Genomic DNA, 20,525 nt, shown 5'->3' on the forward strand with positions numbered 1-20,525 from the left:
TGTGTTGCGTGCGCTTCTGATATGTATCCGCAGCACTGCCCCTCCCTTATGCTAGAAGCACCATGAGGTCATTTTAGCGGTGTGAATCGCAAGTCACGGCTATTTTTATCTCTTTCTTGGTCGATCGATCATCTATCCAAGCAGGAAATGATGTGCTGGCCCACATTCGAGACAAATGCAATCACTAAAACTGACAACTCGAGCAAAGCCTGTTGCGGCCTGCAGCTTGGATCGACCTGCTATCCGAGCCACCATGATTTCTCGCGGGTCAATAGCCGGACAATACACATTGTCCATTTTCGTTGTTACAACATTAAGCCGCAGGTTGATGAATGGCGTGGAATTCAGGCTAAATTACAGATCCATGGACACCCAGCTGCCTTCGATGCACTATTGATTCAATACTCGGAGATCAGCCATTGCTTTCTTCGACTTGCGCTCCAACGTTTCATACTCTCCTCCTCGGCTAACTTCGTTGGGATATAAGACTGCACGATTTCAGGCCCGATCATATCTCGCAAGTCCTTATCTGTTCCCAGAGAATCGAGGCTTTCTTCGAGCACTTTTGGCAAAGGAATAGAATGACTGTGGTGCTCCTTAGATAAACACTCGGTCTGTACCAGCGACCCAGCCTCTGGAGGCAATATGAGTCCGCGCTTGATCCCACTGATCCCAGCCGCGAATATGGACAGAAGAGCGAGAAACGGGTTTGCGAATCCGTCCAGGAGTCTGAATTCGAAATGATTCTCTTCAATCCGACGAAGTGGCGTCTCTTTATTTTCCCATCCCCAGCCGACAAAATCACCTCCAGCGCGGATACCATTTCCTATTCTGTCATAGCTTTCCTGGCGCGGCAATGTAAAGGCCAGAATAGATGGAAGGTGGGCGAGAATACCGGAAAAGAAGGCCTCACAAGTTGCTGGGTTGCCTTCTCCCTCGTGTTGAAGGGATATATGGGCGTGCGAACCCGTACCGTAATCATTCGGTGATATGCGTGGGTAAAACGTCGCGTGAAGGCCGAATTCAGCTGCCACATCTCGGATGGTATCGCGAGTCTTTATGAACACGTCGGCAGCTTGGATTGGGGGTGACGGCGGCAAAACAAACTCCCATTGACCAGGAGCTGTCTCCGCATGGAATTGCACGAGGCGAACATCAACATCCATCAGCGCTCGCACGACAGCTTCAATGACATGGAGAAATGAGCGATCTTCGATAGTCATGCTAGACCAGGAGTGATCGTGATTCACAGTCTTATATGCAGGAGTCCCGTTGTGCTCATCTAACTTGACAAAGACCACCTCGACTTCGATACCGATAAGAGCGGAGTAGCCCATTTCTTTTTGAAGCATTTCACACAAGGCTTCTAGTCTGGACCTAGGGCATTCTGGCAACCGTTTCCCGCTCTTATCAGCGCAGTATGGTATCACGACAGCACGAGTCCCGTCTGACCCTGCCTGGGGATAGAGCGTGGCCAGGTCCGGCACAAGCCTTGAGGGCCCGGACATTGATTGAGGTAAAACATGACAAGTCCCCGGAAGATGGCATAGTGCAGCCTTAGGGAATGGCAATGACAAATTTTGGCGCACCATCACATCGAATGACACAACCGGTATCATGCGAATCAAACTCTTTCCGGAGTAACTAAGAAGTTGTACCCACACAAACTCGATCTTTTGATTCTTGGAGAGAAAGTCCCTCCAGAGACTCACATGCTGAGCCATCTTCTCATGTGCCATATTGCTTTGCAGCGCTTGATGACGGCACCGAGGAAACTCGGTATATATTTAATGACAGGCTCCGCCCCGCAGCGCAAACGGATTGATTCATATATGAAACAATCCAGAGTTGAAATATTGGAAAATACTATGTATTTTTCAATCCAATGCATACTGTCCCTCACTTCCCGTTTACATAGGTCATTGGGTTTTCTGTGAGCTAGCGCATGTAAGTTGATGCGGGGTTTATTTTGCATTTGTCACCGCTCCTTGAAATTGGGTCCATTCACCCTCGTAGACTAAACACGTCGAATGGAATTCGATCTCCCCAACTGACGCCAGAAAAACCGGTGAGGGTATGGAGTGTGTCTAGGATATCCAAGCTCAACATGCGATAGGGAAGTGAGCATGATCTTTGCAGATATTCTGTTTGAGCGGGCGGTTGAGCAAACATGGCAACCATGTTCACGTGATGCAACCAAATATGTCGGAATCCAGGTGCTGGAGGACCTAATTGGGTTTAGATTGATGCCGTATTGCTTTGCTATGTAGTTAGTCAGCTTGCCCCCATAAATTGCCAGAACAGGGGCTTCACAGCAATTCAGACCTCTACCACCCCATTGGTTGTGGGATATATCCACTTCTTCGTTGTTCCGACAAAATACAAATCGGTATTAAATAAGCACCAAAAGTGAATGCTTCAGTCCACCAATGAGAAAACAAGAACTAATTCTCGCCGATAAGGAATTTCGGACTGAGGTAATTGAGGGTAGTCGGGCACCTTTTACTAAGCTTGAAGAGCTTACACTTCTGGATTCTCAAAAGAATAGAAGAGCTGCACGCAGATGGAAACTTCCAGTTAAGTTATCGGATTTCGGACGAAACTGATTTGGTGAGCTGGGATTGAACCATGGGATGACTGTACCACCAACCCTTACCACCAATATCCTACTCATACTTCGTCCACTAATTTGCTTTCCTTAAGTCTTTCAAATCTCTTTTGAGAATTGTGAACGAAAGATTCTTTCCAAAGGAGACGAAGACAGCGTGAGTGTGAGGATAGCATATTGGGGCGAAAAGAAGACAAAAGACTCAATTTGTAACACATGTGATTTGCTTCATAAATTATTGGACCAGAGAAGAGCTCTTCTAAACACAGTACTCTAAAGAGAATCTGTCTTTTCTGCATATTGCGAAAACCTCGTTAGGGTTAGTGGAAAGCCACTTCCCTTGAACCTCAAAATCGTACGGAACCAAAACTAATATGTGCCTTCTGTTGTCGCATCGACCAACCAATTTTCAAAAATCCCCTTGTTCCCAGGGTTGGTGGGCTTTTGCCAATCACAAGCTCCGCCATGGAAGCCCAAGACTTCAGAATACCTTTAATACTGTTAGCCAAAATAGAAAGATCAATAGCAAAGACGAGAACATCATACATCTTGGTCTTCCACTCTTCCGCTGATAGATCTGATTCAAGAACAGACCAATCAATCTTCATATCAAAGACAGGCTCATCTTCCGGATCATGGTAAGTCGAGACATATGGATGAACCAAGGCGTCCGCGGTTGTGATTCTTTTTTTGGGATCAAGATCAAGCATTTTTCCGATGAGATCAACCACTGTGGCAATGAGTGTCCTGGATCTTGAAAGTGAGAACTTGGATCGACGATGAGCAAAACGCACCTTTGGGGTCGGCTTCCCCTAAAGTAGATTCGAGCGAGCTACTAGGGTAGTCTGGTAGAGAGTTGACGAAATCCAGACACTGATATTTGGTTATTATCTGTCTGTTTACAGTTCGAATCCGCACTGAGACCATACATTCTTACTGTAGATTTTGTTCATAGCCTCCTTGGACGGCTTACCCAGAAGCTCAATGATCAGAGTGAGCTGGTGAACATGATCTTTCCCTGGGAAGAGAACTTTCCCTGTGACCAACTCTGTCAGAATACATCCGACACTCCACATGTCCACAGCATAAGTATAATGCTGCCAAGTCAACATGACTTCTGGCGCTCGATAGTACCGGGTCGTGACATAGCCAGTCATCTGGAGGTCATCTTGTTCACGGGCCAAGCCAAAGTCACATATTTTCAAGTCACAGTTATCATTGACCAGAATATTGCCGGGTTTGAGATCGCGATGAACAACACCAGCTGTGTGTATGAATTGCAATCCTCGCTAGATTGGTCAGCGACGTGAAGACATATCTCGAGCGAATGATTTTGGACATACCAGCATTTGATATGCAAAGAACTGGATAAACTTCCCCTCGAGCGGCTGTGGGGTCGACCGCATGAGATAATGGAGGTCTGTTTGGACACATTCCATAACAAGATATCTGGAAACCATTCGATTTAGTATATTTTTCAACCTGAATTTGGACTGCGAAGCAATGACTCTCATACAGATCTTCGGACGGGGAAATGAAGATATCTTCCAAGTTAATTAACTACTTAGAACGTTAGAAACAATAGCCACAATCAGTGGAAGAGACGCGAACGTTATCATGTCTCAGATTGCTTAATAAATGAATTTCACGATAAGTGCGCTTGCTAAGGATAGGATGATTGAAAGGCTTTCCTATTTTCTTGACAGCGACGGTTTTATTGGTAATTGAATCGTGTGCTGAACTAAGAAATGCTGTCAGTCAATCGAATTTGCTGTTCCGGGATGCCGGGGACATACCAGATCATTCCCGAGGAGCCCATGCCTCGAGGCTCCAAGTTGGTGTATCTATCAGTTACCTCAAGGGTTGTACCCATTAGTTCACTCGTCACAAATGTAGCCATTTTTGCAGGAACTAGGTGAAGACAGTAGTATAAAGAGGTAATGAAAGGGTGGAAAGTCGGACAAGCGGCAGTGACTCCTGAGTTGCAAAGGCGCGAGGTTCAATATTCGTGTAAAGCGGGCCAAAGCCAAGATCTAACGTCATACCTAAATAAACGTGCATTGAACGTTCGATATTGGATGTTCTGTTAGTAACCGGTTAGGCGTGCATGTAACCGAGCTCATTGGTTCTTCGGATGGCATGGTCCACTCTACTCTCAATTGTCAGGCACGAAAACGCTTCTTGTAGGAAATGAATCAAACCACCAGTGAGCCTCGAATTTAAGAGTGAAGCAATCTCAGAGCTATGATCTGAGTTGAGGAAGAAACAGACTCATTCCTGCTGAAAGACTATGACATTTACGTCGACATGACCAGTATACTTCTCTATTGGCTGAATTCTATCGGGTCATGGAATATTTAGTGCTGTTCTATTGAAAAAGCTGAGCCCATTCCAAATAGCAAGGACATTCCGCGCAAATTTCTGAATAAATAATGTGCATTTTTTTCCAATAGCGACGGGAAATGATGACCGACTGAGGGAGCAGATCACGTGCCTTGAATTCTATCACCAACTCTCAAGTTCAAATGATTACCAGAGCCCCTTACATATTCTAGCAGCAATTCACAGGTAAAGAGAGACGCAAAAAAAAAAACCATCAAGGTTTCTATCTGGAAAGGATTAGTTCTCTTTTTCCCTTGCTCTCATGGTTCAAAATCGTATCTTGGTGCATCTCCAGTCGTCCTACCCTCGGGTACGTACTATTATAAAATCGACTTGCTCGGGCTTATAATTTTCTTGGAATATCATTATTACGGTTCATTTCTGTCGGCGACTTTGCCATGATATGCTACCAACCATTGCAACAGAAGCCGCGAGTAGCGCGAGTTCTGAATGCGGACCCATGACATCATTTCGGTGATGACGTCATAGTGCAATTGGGTGGAAAAAGAACCCCGCTGTTTCATTAACGTTACTTGGCCTTCAGAGAGAGGCGCTGGCTGGGGTCCTCATATTCCACGTGGATTCGATGGGTTTCTCAATATGAATTCATGAATCGCAATTCCCCTGCTTTACCTATTCCCAGTCCAGGTCAACCACGCATCACATTCGTCACGCAGAGCTTGCAACCAAGCGACCATTCTTGCTCCTGTGACCGCACCAACACCCCTCTATCTCCCCTTTCGTAAGGGATGTGGTCCCGATCCGGCTGATTTCTCACGATCGACTCTTCCCCGCGATTATCGCAGCTCATCCCACACTTCGCCCCAAAGGCCAGAGATACTGAGCTCTGGCTACTATAAAAATTCAAATGTCATTTGATTTCAATTCGGAAATCACTGCACAGCAGCTGGCCGATATCTTGCCGAACGGCATTGCCATACTCAATCATCGATATGAGTCAATCTTTGCGAGCCGCCAATTCCAGAAGCTGATACCATGCCCCAACGCCGATTTTCGTGAGTGTTGGCTCCGCTCCGTTCACGTCGACGATTACGATCGAGCTGCTGCTGGACTCCGGGACGCCGCAAGAGATCGAAAAGCGCTTCACATTGAATACCGCACCCTCGACCCAAAAAACAGTATGGTGTGCCTTGACTTTGGAGACATTGGGAAAAACGGATCTTCAATGCTTCGGTCTAGGTGAAAATGGTGGGTATGTTTGTACAGTCGCAGATATAACCTCACAAAAGAATGCTGCGATTGTCCAGCGAAAGGCAGTCGAGGCAGCGCAGGAGTCCAAGGAGCAACAGGAGCGATTCATCGACATGATCAGTCACGAAATACGAAATCCTCTCTCGGCTATATTACATTGCACTGAAGACATCCTCGAAGCAGTGCACGATAAGAAAGGGTCCGATATCTCGAGGCACGACATTGCCGAGTCCGCGGAGACAATCGGTCTCTGCATCGCCCATCAAAAGAAGATAGTGAATGATGTTCTTACTTTTTCAAAACTCGATGCCTCAATGCTATCACTCTCACCGCGCAGTGTACAACCGAAACAAGCCCTTACCAGCCCACTTGCGATCTTCCGACCCGAGACCCGCAAGCAGCATATTCATTTTGATTATGTAGCCGATATATCTTACGACACATCAAAAATTGATTGGGTGATGGCGGACCTAGATCGAATGGGCCAGGTCCTAGTCAACTTGCTTTCGAATGCGATCAAATTCACCTCCCAATCGAAGGACGAGCGATTAATCCGGGTTTCGATAGGGGCGGCGATAGACAGGCCAACCTCTTACCCCCCGAACGTGGTCTTCTTCGAATCAGGAAAGGAGGCATTGAAAGAAGATGGGACAGACAACTGCGAGTGGGGATCTGGTGATGTTGCGTACATTATGGTCGCTGTCAAGGACTCGGGTATTGGCATTAGCGACCATGCCCAGAAAAATCTCTTCAAGCGTTTCAACCAAGCAACTCCTAAGACCGAGAGCGTTTACGGCGGCTCAGGCCTGGGTCTGAATGTGTGCCGAAAGCTTTGCCACCTACACGGGGGTGAAATTGGGGTGAGCTCAAGAGAAGGACATGGGAGTACCTTTGGCTTCTTTTTCAAAGTGCGCCGGAGTTCCAAGCCAGCAGATGGCACACCGGGCCGGCAAAGTACCTCTCAAATGGATCAATTGGCCGCCGATATCCAAGTTCTGGGGAATGAAATGAGTGGAGTGAACCGAACAACCGAGGAACCTGTGATCTCAAAGAACCCAGCCGTGAAGAGGGCTGGAGAGTCAGAGCTCGGCCCCCTCGATGATGACAGGACGACGCATACAGGAATTCTGGCGAGTCAGGTCACGGATGAAAAGGCCGACCGCGATCGGCGAAGGTCGTCGCGTAGCGAAGAGGGTGACACAAACAACCGTGTTCTTCTGGTTGAAGATAATATTATCAACAGACGGGTTCTTTCGCGAAAGTTGAGATCTGCAGGATTCCAGGTTTCAGAGGCATGCAATGGGCAAGAAGCGGTGGATTCTGCCCAGCTTCACGACTTTGACTGCATATTAATGGATCAAGAGATGCCCGTGATGAATGGCTGTACAGCCGCAAGAGCAATCCGTGATTTGGAGAAAGATAGCTCTGGGCATGTTCCGATACTTGGAGTCACAGCGAATGTTAGAGCGGATCAGGACGCCGAAATGCTTGATGCTAAGATGGATGATATCATTCACAAGCCATACAGCATCGGAGAGTTGGTTCAAAAGATAAACAGCATGGTAAAGCACTCCGGAAGCTAAGATGGCGTTGTATGCCCATGATGTTCGGTACAGAAGTCACTCTTTTTTTTTTTCGTCAGTTGCTGCTCAACATCCCCAGCAGCCTCATCTGACTTATTATAGTAATTGTTTGAAGAAGCATAGATCCTCTCCTTGCAACTAATCGCACTCCGGAGCGAATCAATATAAGTCTTGAACTTGACAATCTCACGAAGATAGGACGACTTTCGTTCCCAGTTCGCCATGGCCTTTGCCGAGTTCGGATGCCTGGGCGATAGCGTCTTGCGCATTCTGAAGCAGGGGAGTAAGCGATGACGGCTTCTGCTTTCGTCGACCTCATTCTCGCTACCCCTCTTTCTCTCTAACACACCACTCCGACTCGATCGAATCGCTGATTGATGGCCTCGACCACCTGGCGAACTCCATCAATCAGAAGTCGGCGTCCTTGAAGGTACTGGTTGAGGCCAATTTGAGCGCTTCGTTCGTGCAAAAGCCACCATCGACAGTGTATACACAGAAATGAGAGACCAGGGGAACCACGAAGTAACAAACGCTATCTGATAATTTTACAATACTTATTATACATGCTCCCTGGCGATCCGCCAAGTTTCGAGTCCGTCATCTTGTTCCGCCGCTCCTGTTCGTGTGACCTCGAATGTCTGATGGATGCCAACTTCCATTCTTCCATGTGGTGTGTGTTGCTGGTAGGTCAGCCCTTCTTCGCTGCTGCTTGGGCTAGACGGCCGCGACCACGGATGTTTGCCTTCTCTTTGGCTCTCGATATTTGTCACCATGACTGCAACTTTATCGGGTCTTAGCTCGCTTTGTCCGTTCATTGACCCCAGAGGTAGAGCATGCTGCCCACTGATGCCACCAGAACGGCGTCCAAATGTATCTTTCGGGAACCCGGCGGAATATGAGGGGTCTGCCCGCGTGCCAAACCAGTGGCGAAGGAGAGGTCGTAGGGTTGCGAGACTGCCAGCAGTGATACCGAGACCGACTTCAATATTCGACCAGTAGGCGATTTGAACGGTAGAATCTATGACAAGTCAGAACCCTTCGAGGTTGATGGTATCGCTGGGGAAAAAGAGACAACATACACAAGAAGTCATTTAAATCATTAAACGTTTCAACAAATGGAATACGAACAATCACGGCGGAGGATGCACTAGACAAGTGGTTAGCTGAATGTTCCGAGGCCCGAGGAGAGAGCGTGTGACACGTACATACAAGCCATGCTCAGGATACCGATCACAGCCACCTTGGTTTGGCGCTTCATTTGGAGTTGATGCACGACAAAAATCGGCAGAATACCGACGGTAAAGTCGCACGCTGCCGCAAAAACACTGTAGACGTATGTCATGGCGACTATGATTTCCATGTTGATGCAATAACCTTCACCTTCGATATTTACAACTGGGTGATAGGCCATGCGATTCCAGAAGTAGCTCAGTGGCTTGCACTGCAAGAGCATCAGGAACATGAAAACAAGACCCGCTAGGACCGTCAGAGCCATGACCGTGTAGAGTGTCCACAAGTGGGTTCGCTTGATGCAGATTCGCATCAGGAAAATGCAAATCGAAATCTTGCAGAAAATGGACGCAAAGCAAAATGCAATTTCGCAAAGCCACCAGTACTATAAAAAAAAGAATCAGCACGGTTTGTTTTGAAACGAATGTTCGGTTGCTTCGGCTTACCTTCATCGCGATCACTCGCTCATCTTTTTCCACACTATACCAGTGTCGCCCATTCCCGTGCACCCCCGCTCCAATCATAGAGGCTGAGAACAATATATAACAAGCCTATTTCGATATCAGTGGGCCGCACAGTCGATCAAATCAGAACAGGGCAAATTACCATGGCCACGACCATCGACCCGTCATCCCATCCAAACGCCTTCACCACCCTGCCACGCACATAACATCTCAGTACGACGGCGACAAATGCGATCGACATGAACAGTCCCGCGACGACCTTGATCGCCATGTTCCTTTGATCTTCATCGTTGGCCATCGCTGCGCATCCCGGGGTCCGGCTGACACTTGGTGGGAAAAAGTCTTTGCCTCAGACGAGAGTCGAGGTCAGGAAAGCCCAGAAGTTGGACAGGGCTGGAGATTTAAAAACACTTGGTGCGTCAGGGGCAATCTTGGAAGCACGCTAAAGGCAGCTCGCATTCCCTCCTAACGGAGGCAGGCGGCAGTTGAAAGGTCTAGGGGAGTCGAACGGCATGACCGCAATTTCGCCAACGAAATGCCGGTATGTGGGGATCTTGGGCTACGGGGACCCGATATCCACTATCTCGGCCAGTAGCCCAAGGATATCCAGCTGGGAGTCGTTTTCTGGTGAGCTAAATGGGGAAAATTCCAGGAGCATTAAGCTAACGGCCGCCGTTCGGCTTGGCGCGAGTTGGAGAGCGGTGCCGATCCACTGAACACGGGACAGTCAAGCCAAATGGGGTTGCTACTGTCACCCGTTTTGCATAAATCAGCGACAATCCATGATCGCCGAGGATTTTCTCTCCTGCCGAAGGTTCAAGCAGTCTGGATTCGCTGTCTCGGTCGTTCCGTGGGGAATCAGAGATTTTGGCAGAGGATCCAATGAAGATCACACATTTTGACAGCGTCCTAATGATTTTGACAGTTCTGGTATCAGTTCCGATGGCAGGATTGGAAATCAAAACACGTATGGGGTAGAATCGTGTTGCTTGCAGATGAGCATTGCTTGTTTGCATCAAATCTCTCAATCTGAAACGCAGCGCGTTCTTCACGAACCTAAATTGACCTAAAAGAGTTTTGAAGCGGGGAAATTGACTCGGTTGAGAAGGACAGTCTCGGCGCCCTTGCATGTGTTCAGGGTGAAGACGAGGCTGCGTTGGCCTCGTGGGACGCGGCTTGATAGCTGGAGATGGCTGGTATACCAAGGTTTTGATAGGTCAATAAAAGTGGAGCCTAATCCAACGCGTGGCAACCAAGGCTTTGTCTCCGCGGCACGGCGCGCACCCAGCAATGTTTTTGTCACATGATCAGGGCTCGTCCCATCACGTGGATTTCTCGCCCTCCGTGCTCATTCCATGTCTGTTTTGGAAACCCAGTCGTAGCATTTTCGAGGATGAGGAAGTTTAGAAGGGCTGAAAATATGCACAAACAACCACTGGTACCTATGGGTTCCGAGAAAGAGGAACAGAGAGATCCCTGGTAACTGCCGGAAGATCATGTGGGTATGTCAGGCACAAGACATGTAAAGTTTGATCAAATATATCAATAACGTCTCCCTTGTCTATGTTCATCTGTCATCCATCACATCTCATTCGCGTCCCACGCGCAACCACTTTCACATGAAAACACACTCGTTCTCCCACTTCCAACTTCGTTCCTCCAAACAAGTTGGTTCTGGATCAGATTCGAGGAGTTTGCTTAGGAACCTCGGCTCTGTTAACTTGCTTAGCCTCTTCCAGCCGTGGACTCATGAACCAGTCCTGGCACTCGAGCCAGACTCCGGCTTGATCGACAATATCTGGTCTCTATTAACGTGGGGCTATTTTGACAGAGTGAACGACAATCTTAGTTACTATTCAGAGCAAAGGTTCTCCGAAGAAAAACGTCTCGGTCGAGGCTAACCGGCGAGTGGATGCGATCGGCGACGGATTCCATTCCGAAAGCAATGTCTCGGATGTACCCCCCCCGCCCTCCGGGGGGGGGAGAGCTGAGAACTACGATTTGGAATCAGGCCCCCAAAGAGCGAAATTTCTCTCTTGGAATTGTCGGTCAGATCTTGGAGAAAATTCATCACCTGGTTATGGATAGCGATTTGCAGATCGAGTGCCGGGTTGTTCGCTACTGTGGATGGACTTGAGCATTGATCAAATTCTACCCCTGAAAGCCCGGTGGCATGCTGAATCAGGACCGATTCATCGTTTTTCATCGAATTGTGATATGCCAATGTGGTCTGTGGGTGACTTGGCATTTTCTCGAGGGGGTGAATGCGCGTGTTCATGACCCGGTTGATGGTAGGGGGGTCCGAATGGGACAATCGTGTAAGCCACACGACTAGGTGTTCTAGTTAGTGAAGGATCTTCAAACGGTGAGGCTTGTCTTACACGACGGACGGCAGTACTCCAGCTTCTTGGAGGGCGATCAAATTGATAATGCTGTCTTCAATCTCGGTAATCATTTGTTTACCTGACTCCCGTAGTACTTTGAACACCCCTGGCGGAAGATGGGAAAGGGCCGGGTTTTCGCATAACATATTCACTTGGAGACAATATGGATAAACTGGTGTTCTCGTCAGGCCCTAGATTTCAAAGATAAGTCTTGCATTTGACCGCCATTCGCCGACAACATAACTTCAAGGCCTGTGTGAGTAAAGCGAGCGATGGGCTAGACAATGCCGGGTCAACCACTAGCATAAACCCACTTGTCTCTTCCCAAACTCGTAGGCTCGAATTTGTTCTTTGCAACTTGACTTCGATCTTCTCGTCTTTAGTAGGATTCGAGGAGCGGTGCCGATAATGATTGGAGCAATGTCCGTGATGACGGACACGAGCTGGCAAGGCGACGTTACCAAATGCGACCAGGATATTCCATGACCGTAGATGTCCGACTGGAAATTCTCCGATTATAGATCATCAGAAACCAGATATGGCAAGCCTAGATCGACCGATGATAGCGAAATGTTAAGAGGCTGGCATAGGAAAAGAGAGAGCATTAGGTCCCTTATGACGCATAACCACCACAGCTTCTATAACATGGGTAGTCGTAATCAATGTCAAATTGATGAAAGAGATGAGCTTTTGCTTTTTTTGCATTGTGTACTGCTAAAGTCATCCAGTTTGTGTCAATCAAACGATTGGATGGCTGGAAAGTCATGATAAGAGCGACTTGCGCGAGTACCAGGAGTTCTTCTTCAACTCCTACGAGGTAGAATGTCTATTGAGACTTTATCCCACATTTTTAAGTGGGGACAGGGAACGACTAACCTTAACCTTGTCATAACAGGACTCGCTTAGGCCGATTATGGTCCGAAAGCCATTATTCTGAGCAATTTCGGATGAAAGAAACTAAAATGTAAAAAAACATACTTTAGAGATTTGCTCCAGATTGCGTACATGTGCACTGGCATAAATTATTGCCTGAAAAAGAAGGCGTGGCAATGCCTTTGTGTTTTGTGGGCCCACTTTGCCAAAATATATAGTCCAGAATCCGACTACATCCAACATCGGAAGGAGTGGTTGCACATATACAAGTATGATCGCAGAAACATCTCCAGCGTGTCATTCCCAGGGACAATCAAACATTCCCAATAGTCTATGGTCTGTCGTATCCAATCTGACGATTTGGCGTTGTGAGGAATGGTCAAGAAAGGGAGAGTGGAGAATCGAGCAGAACGGGTTCGACCTGCGTTCACACTTGAAGCTTCTGGTCCATTAGATTAGCAACATGCGAAGTTTTCAAAGAATCTCGGAGTCCAGATTATCCAAGAACTGGGACCCGATGCCAAAAGCCTCAGCGTCTTTCATCGCACTCCGAACTTTGCGCTTCCCATGCGCCGGAAGATTCTGTATCCCGAAGGCCAGAACAGAGCTACGTCCAGATATCCTGAGCTATACGATCTTCGCGAACGATACTTTGGTGGGTTCGCTTACGAATGGGATGATCGGAACACCCTCTCGAACACTCCCGAGGCGAGAGAGACGTTTTGGGAGTCTCTCTGGTAGGAGGGCGGATTCCGCTTCTGGCTTGGAAACTAATAGACGAAAGTTTTATTATTTTGTCAAGCAATTTATATCTACACCTGTTCAGCTTGATGAAACATGTATTCAACTGCCAAAAAAAAGCTTTTTGTTTTTCCTATTGGCTTCACATTAATACAATCAATCGGAGGCTCCCAGCCTCGCGTGTTTTGGTCGAACGGCGGTTGCAACTTCCCAAGTTAAGTCCTGTGAAAATATTTCCTCGTCTTCCATTGAAACAAACGAGCCATTGTGAGGATCCTTCTGCGCCGCCTTCCACAAGTCCTCCATAGAGATCTCCTCGGCATGCCAACGCCGGGCGACGTAAAAATTGTTTATAAGCTGCTGAAGACGAATGCGCAGGTAGCCTTGGTACCTACTGGATCTTTGGTTTTCGGTGTCTACCACGTAGTCTGGGTCGATGGCCCAGATCCAAAAATCATCTGCTAACCGGTTGTCCAGCACAGAGGCTGCAGCATTGCCATCTAGATATAAAAAAAACATTCCGCAGAGTTCCCTCCGTGAGCCCCTCTGGCATAGAGTTAATGGTTCCCCACGACAACTCGTTCAGAAGATCCGCTATTCCCTTTTTTGGAGAGTACGATCGGAGATAGTTGAACTGCTTCCGTAATTCGCTCAAGATCACAGGAAAGCTTTCGTCTTCAGTAGGCGCTTCGGAAGGCCAATCTAAAGGCTCAACAGAGTATCTCGATTGGATCGTGACACCGGAGGCTATCGCGCTAAAAGCCATATGCCTTGAATGGGACGACTTTCGATCATAAGATTCCCAACGATCGGGATTCTCTGCCTTCCATTGAAGGTTCTCAAATATCGCATAACCCCACGGCTTTTTGCCCTGATCTTCTTGCCATAGCTGACGCAGCCAGGGCTGCCCTTTTTGCAACATTATATCCAAGTCCTTTTGTTTCCGAGCTTTCTTCATTTCATTAACTCGTCGGACATCTTCATCGGACGCGTTTGCGATTGCCTTGGCTTCATACTGCTCATAGAGATGACTCTGGAAATTCTGCAGGCGCTCCAAGGTTTCTATGCGTGTTCATAGGAGACACCTGCTAACGTATCTAAACCAACATGGGTTATGGGTTGGGTTGGGTCGGGCAATTGAATTGTTGATTTATAAGTGATGCTTCAGTGTTCATGTTGTTGAGGGGAGTTGGTTGTTTAAGATACAAGTAGACTGGTGAACAGGTATATAGGCATGCACGTGATCCCAGCCCCCATGATTATCCCAGTAACTGTGATATTTCAACATGAATACCCAAAACCCACGTGGGTTGGGTAATCGGTCCAGACCTTGGACCCATTATGGGTTTTGGTGAAGTCAACATGCAGGGCCCCAACTGCTGACTAATATAAAAACCACGTGATCCGTTTCTGCCACGCGGATCAGACCGGTGCTGTTTCCACGTCCGATATTATGATCATGCTCTCCTGATGTTCATTGTACTATGGTATCTTTTCACGGTACGGAGTACGGAGTAATAAATGATCGTATTATTAACTTGGGTGTCTGCTTGATTCCCTTGACATTTTTCATACTGTTTGGATAGGGTCCTGGGAGCGTCATCCACCAAGTGATCCCTTGCACTGTTCCCAGGCACGAACAAAACTCACATAGCTTATCTGGGTTCTCCTGAACGCGAGGAAGCCATCTTTCTTTTTCCTGTGCGCTACGTCTTGTATCTAAAGTCGACTATAGCTATCTTTACTGAGTGCCCGAGCATTTGCGCTTGCGAATTTGACAGGGGATGCAGGTTTTGCGAGTGCGATTCCGCTTTTTCACCCCCAGCATTATGCCGAGCCAACGAGGCCGGGAGAGGAGGTGTTAAATGAGCGGCTGCTTGAGGAAAGGAATGGAGCATGGAATGCATGGAAATGGGGTTATGGCACGAGTGGTTGTTTGAGTCATGTGACCAAATGTCTAGAATGTGGCCACATTCAGGATACCCTTGACGTCCGTGATTCATAGCATTGCAACTAATAGAATTGAGTTATGCTCATTTTTATAAGAATTTATATACTCTATACAAGGCAAGGATTCTCATTCGTAATTTCCGGAATTAACTGCGCTCACTCCACAATAATCAAACAAGTAGATAGCAAAATACGGAATGAATTTAGAAGTTTGAAAGGGAAAAAAAGAAATTTTTTAGCGTGGCGAATTGCGATCGGGCTTCGACTCATCCCCATCATTAGATGCGTCCCGGGTAAAACTCCTTGAAATGCTGATTCAGAGTCTCCTTTTCTCCCCAGCCACCAAACTCTCTCAGCATACTGTCGACTGTGGCCCACTTATCCAAGCGGGCTCGAGTAGCGTAGTCATCCCCGACAAATCGAATTATTTCCATGACAGCCTCCCGCAGGTTTGTGAGCTGGGTTATGATTTGCTCCGCCTCGTCGCTCTGGGTGTCTTGGCCACTTGCCCCGAGTATACGACCCATACCCCGGAGATGCAAAGTTCCTGGCGCGCCCAGTCCTAGACTTGAGATCGTGGCATAAACCACGGCCTCTGTTTGAATCGGGGTGAGGATGGCGTAGTCCGACAAGAAGAGACCGTAGACTGCGAAGATCTCGTGGAAGCTGATATCTTCCTTGTGGTCACCGAAAGAATCGAAGATTTTGGGGAGCAAAGAAGTTCCATAAATGGCCTTCATGGTTCTCTCACCACGCTGATAGAATACTTCAGCGTCGAGGTGGTCCATATTGTCCCTGGAAAAAAGCTGTTAGCGAAATTTGCACCCGAAGGGAACTGACTTGATGTATGATTGGAATACGCACCATCTGTCGTCAAGCTCGCTGTTAGCAGCCTTTGCCTTCACATTGCCCTCGGCATTCGCCAACGGAATCAAAGCACACAGCACCCGTGGGGCTCCCACGAGCGGGATAAGCTTCAGTAGAACTTCGCGAAAGATAAGGGAGATGGCTTGTCTTGCTCTTTCAAGCTCGGCGGCTCCTTCATCATCGTCTTCTTCCATGTCCTCGTCCTCATCTATGTCATTGACATCGTCATCAGAATCAGAATCAACATAGTCGTAAATGTTGATTCTTATCTTGGAACGGACCAGGTAGGAATAAAATTCGGCCAAGAGCTCCTCTGACGGAGATGCCACCACTGTAGCTGCCTGTTGTAGTCGGAAAATGTTAGCGCCGATCAGTAAATTTAAACTGAGACCTGGGGAACCCACGATAATCATCATTGGTCCCAATCTCTTTGGAACGAGTTGCTTCACTTTCGTGTGCAGCGCCCTCCACTCGACATCCGTATGCGTCATCTTGCGAAAAATGTCAGACCGTGTCTATGAGAAGGTAGAATAAGATCAAGTTCGATCGGGGCGTAGATGGAGATGGATAATGTATCATGGCGGTCGGAAGATGGATGGCATAAATACTCGTCGTTTGGAGGCTGAAGTGAAAAGTGGGTCTCTTTCAGTGAATGATAAAAGTGGGTCCGCTGCGGAAGCGGAGTTAATCGTCAGGCGCTCCACACAATTCCGCTCGATTACCGGCGTCGGCGATGTGAACTCTAGTTGACGACGTCAAGAATGACTCCTTGAATTATGCACAAGGACAAGTTAAATAGCCTCAGCATGGATTCAAATAAAGTGAGCACTTGGTATCTAGAGATCGCACAGGACTCTCCTATACGGAGTTGATCGAAGACATTAACTAGTTAGTAGTTATAGTTATAGAGATACCGAGTCGTTAGTCATCTGTTGGCCGTCCATTGATTTCTATACTTCCCTCTCACTGGCAGTCAAGTGAAGCAATATGCTTGTCAATCACCTCAAGGCACCCACTTCCACTTATCGAGGGCATGCAAGCGACTAGTTTCGCTTGTGATATTACCTGCTATGCGATCTCCACAGAAGACGGCATTCTTCCATCAAGCACACGTTCGAATGAGAGTGAAGCCCCTCAGAAAACCTACTACGTCCCTTCAGCTCTAACAACTCGCATAAAACAGCTCGAATTCTCAGCAGAGCACCCGATGTCAGGAAGCCGACTCCTTAAAATGAAGCAGTACTTTTTAACAAAATTCACAGCTATACCGAGCAAGACATGCGAAGCGGACAGATAACATAGCCCTTCTCACCGTCCGCCTGCTTCGCTGGGGCATGGACACGGTGACAGGATACAAGCATCACACCGAGGGAGACGATGCCCTCGCCCAAGCATGTCATGACCAGCAAGAAGTGGATGATGCGTTTCATCTTCCTGGAAAGCGTGGCTGGTGTTTCCGGGATGGTAGGAGGGATGCTTCGGCACCTCGGCAGCTTAAGGCGCATGAAGCGAGACGGTGGATGGTAAGACGATCCCGAGAATTGACACTAAACTAAAGGATCGAGTCTCTTCTCGGATAAGCATTCAACGAGCGCATGCACCTCCTCACATTTTGAGTATGTCAAAGCCAGGCGTTGGCCTCCGACTCGTGGTAATTGGTGCGCAAGGTTTATCCTTCAACGCTCTTATCATCTCATACGTCATATCTCCAAGAATCTGTCATCGTTTTGTCGGATATTTTGAGGGGGTCACGACCTATATCCGAGCAATCGCCGACATTGAGAAGGGCAGATTACCCGAGTGGTCTGATCTGCAGGCGCCTGATATCGCGATTCACTATTGGAAGATGCCGGAAGGCCAGTATGATGTGAATAGTCTGTTGCTCTATATTCGGGTTGATGAAGCGAAGCATAGAGAGGTTAATCATACGTTGGGGAATCTTGATCAGCTAAAAGATCCGAATCCGTTTACGGCCGAGTGGGATGCTTTGCTTAATGCTCATCCTTCGAAGGGGGTTCAAAACCTGAAAATGACTGGGTGGGAAAAAGATGAAGCGATCTAATCTGCTAGATATTCTTGATTTCTGTACGCTGGCATAGAATAGAAATATGCATTTCCTTGCTCATTCCATTCCACGTTAGTTCCATACAGCTTTTGGTCTGCACCGGGCATCAAGTCAACTCGAGAATTACCCATCACAAAGACAATGAACATTGAAAGCCACATGTACCATTGCTCTACAGCCTACCACACCATTAGAGAACAGCGGAAAAGAGAACCAGATCCGAATAAATCTATATCGAATAACCCAGTCAAAATCCTATCACCAGAAGGGAAGCAAATATAAAAATACAAAGCCCCTGCTTTATTTCTTGCCCTTGCCCTTGCCCTTCTTCTTTTTTTCACCACCAGGCGAAGCCTGGCTATTCCCCGAAGGATCCGCCTCAACCAACACTGCATCATCATCGCTACCCTGCACCGAAGGCGCAGCTGGGGCCGCAGCCTTTGAGTGAGTCGCAGGCTCAGAGCTCTTGGACGCAGCAGAGGTCTTCTGGTTGTCACCCTCATTCAACTCCTTCATGAAACCCTCTTGCATGCTAGCGCGCTTCTTCTCCCACCACTCACGCTCCTCGGCGAGCTTGTCCTCGTGTTCCTTGATTCTTTGGCGGTAAATATCGTTGTTCATCATTTCGTTGGCGGATTGGAAGATAGTCTGGCCCCAGTTGGGTGCGTAGGCGTTGGCCTAAAGAAACCTCGTTAGCAAGAGGAATTCTACAACTCGCAGATCGAGTTCCAGAGCAAATTAGGAGCAAAGCATACCTCTGAGACAACATCGCGCACTTCTTCCTCCATTTCCTTTTCAGCGCGCATAAACCGCTGCCAGAGGTCATCGCCAACACTACCACGCTGCAGCAGCACAGAGAGAGCTTGCTTCTGGTTTCTCAGAGCCATGACACGACGGATGTCCTCCGTCGCGCGGCGCAGGAGCGCAGCCTTCAGAACGGACTCGGGAACATTGGGAGTCTTTTTGCCGGATTGGGAGGAGGGATCGAGATGTAGGAGGGAGAAGTAAATGTCGCGTTGGAGGTGAGCGGGGAACCAAGGAGCAAGGGAGGCAGCTTTTTCTAAAAGGAGAGCTGTGTTAGCAGGGTACCGACACTTCGCTTGCAAAAGCCCAGTAGCCTCTAAGCCAAAATGACCAGGGTGTCCAGTCACGAAAACAGATGGCACCTGCGGGCAGCTGGTGGGAAGTCGATGACACTTACGGGCCTTGCGCTTGCGATAGAGGGAGGAGAATGTAGCGAGAGAACCGATCAGGACGCCCAGGTAGGCCAGGGGGACGGCGAGACTGAGCCAGTCCACCATGTTCGCGGTGCGGGAGTTGTGAATGCGCGCGAGAGCGAGGGCGACGGAGTGGGATTGGGCGTGTCGGTGGTCGGAAGAATTATTTTGGTGCTTTCAAGATGCGCTCATGGCCTAGGAATTGAGAGCGATTGGGGAATCGAGGGTGGTGGTGGAATTGTTGAAAGAAGGGTCTCGGAAAGCTGACGCTGCAAAGGCCAGGTGTTTAGTGGGTCGACGTCACATGTCCACGCGAAGTATACTCGAGCCAGAGACACACCTCCCCACGTCTGCTATTTATAAAGATAGTTCTGCAATTTGGAGGGATGCATAAAATATGGGCAAGCTTCTGTGCTCTCTGAATAAACATTTCTTTGAAAGGTGTGTAATTTCATCGAGTAAATGTTTTGCTTGTACTTGTTTCTCGTGATCTGATTCAGGAACGGAATGACATTGGAAGATGGATCGACCGCATCAGACCAACAAATATGAAAATGACGATATTGTAAGCCTAGGGATTGATAAGAGGGTTAATAATTACACCGGGATCATAATATTTGTCTCGGAAAAGGCTGGGAGAGCTCTCTTGGTCATACTCAACCGGTCTAGTTCAGCGTGCCTGCACCATATGTAGCTATGCGATTATTGTAGGGCGAAGAAAAAAGTCAGGTACTATTTTGGAGTCTACAGAAATGTACAAGTCCAGTATTATGTCGATAGATGCATTGTAATCTACATTTTTGCTCTTTTCTTGGGAGATCTGGCATACTGTTTGTGTCGATGAGTATAACCACGTTCTTATGTTTGAATCCCTCGCAATTACTTGTCTAGATGTACACATTCATCACGGTGGCCTACTTCCCTTGATTTGAAAAGACAATAATGGTAA

At 47.8% G+C, this 20,525-nt stretch overlaps 8 protein-coding genes across 8 annotated transcripts; 3 read left to right on the top strand and 5 right to left on the bottom strand.

Annotated features, from left to right (window-relative positions):
• Positions 1-398: 398 nt before the first annotated feature.
• On the bottom strand, positions 399-1,739 carry N7532_011060 (FluG family protein; the record flags this gene model as incomplete). The annotated part of the gene is made up of 1 exon (XM_056623551.1): positions 399-1,739. One exon carries the CDS (start codon positions 1,737-1,739, stop codon positions 399-401), a length of 1,341 nt encoding a protein of 446 aa, XP_056468539.1.
• Positions 1,740-2,977: 1,238 nt separating this feature from the next.
• On the bottom strand, positions 2,978-4,669 carry N7532_011061 (uncharacterized protein; the record flags this gene model as incomplete). Its single annotated transcript, XM_056623552.1, has 9 exons — positions 2,978-3,098; positions 3,155-3,338; positions 3,403-3,481; positions 3,538-3,897; positions 3,952-4,057; positions 4,125-4,168; positions 4,220-4,349; positions 4,405-4,519; positions 4,654-4,669. The coding sequence occupies 9 exons, from the start codon at positions 4,667-4,669 to the stop codon at positions 2,978-2,980; spliced, it is 1,155 nt and encodes a 384-aa protein (XP_056468540.1).
• Positions 4,670-5,858: 1,189 nt separating this feature from the next.
• On the top strand, positions 5,859-7,785 carry N7532_011062 (hybrid sensor histidine kinase/response regulator; the record flags this gene model as incomplete). Its single annotated transcript, XM_056623553.1, has 2 exons — positions 5,859-6,129; positions 6,191-7,785. The coding sequence occupies 2 exons, from the start codon at positions 5,859-5,861 to the stop codon at positions 7,783-7,785; spliced, it is 1,866 nt and encodes a 621-aa protein (XP_056468541.1).
• Positions 7,786-8,342: 557 nt separating this feature from the next.
• Positions 8,343-9,777, bottom strand: N7532_011063 (uncharacterized protein; the record flags this gene model as incomplete). The annotated part of the gene is made up of 5 exons (XM_056623554.1): positions 8,343-8,803; positions 8,865-8,932; positions 8,991-9,400; positions 9,462-9,566; positions 9,622-9,777. 5 exons carry the CDS (start codon positions 9,775-9,777, stop codon positions 8,343-8,345), a joined length of 1,200 nt encoding a protein of 399 aa, XP_056468542.1.
• Positions 9,778-13,111: 3,334 nt separating this feature from the next.
• N7532_011064 (uncharacterized protein) lies at positions 13,112-13,477 on the top strand (the record flags this gene model as incomplete). The annotated part of the gene is made up of 2 exons (XM_056623555.1): positions 13,112-13,150; positions 13,196-13,477. 2 exons carry the CDS (start codon positions 13,112-13,114, stop codon positions 13,475-13,477), a joined length of 321 nt encoding a protein of 106 aa, XP_056468543.1.
• Positions 13,478-15,705: 2,228 nt separating this feature from the next.
• On the bottom strand, positions 15,706-16,785 carry N7532_011065 (uncharacterized protein; the record flags this gene model as incomplete). Its single annotated transcript, XM_056623556.1, has 2 exons — positions 15,706-16,222; positions 16,292-16,785. The coding sequence occupies 2 exons, from the start codon at positions 16,783-16,785 to the stop codon at positions 15,706-15,708; spliced, it is 1,011 nt and encodes a 336-aa protein (XP_056468544.1).
• An 843-nt stretch (positions 16,786-17,628) lies between these two features.
• N7532_011066 (alternative oxidase) lies at positions 17,629-18,356 on the top strand (the record flags this gene model as incomplete). Its single annotated transcript, XM_056623557.1, has 2 exons — positions 17,629-17,817; positions 17,922-18,356. The coding sequence occupies 2 exons, from the start codon at positions 17,629-17,631 to the stop codon at positions 18,354-18,356; spliced, it is 624 nt and encodes a 207-aa protein (XP_056468545.1).
• A 303-nt stretch (positions 18,357-18,659) lies between these two features.
• N7532_011067 (Sec63 complex subunit SEC66) lies at positions 18,660-19,660 on the bottom strand (the record flags this gene model as incomplete). The annotated part of the gene is made up of 3 exons (XM_056623558.1): positions 18,660-19,037; positions 19,115-19,419; positions 19,561-19,660. The coding sequence occupies 3 exons, from the start codon at positions 19,658-19,660 to the stop codon at positions 18,660-18,662; spliced, it is 783 nt and encodes a 260-aa protein (XP_056468546.1).
• Positions 19,661-20,525: the final 865 nt, after the last annotated feature.

The sequence above is a fragment of the Penicillium argentinense genome (genome assembly GCF_028826775.1).
Source record: "Penicillium argentinense strain IBT 30761 chromosome Unknown utg000011l_segment0_segment0, whole genome shotgun sequence".
NCBI classification, from domain to species: domain Eukaryota; kingdom Fungi; phylum Ascomycota; class Eurotiomycetes; order Eurotiales; family Aspergillaceae; genus Penicillium; species Penicillium argentinense.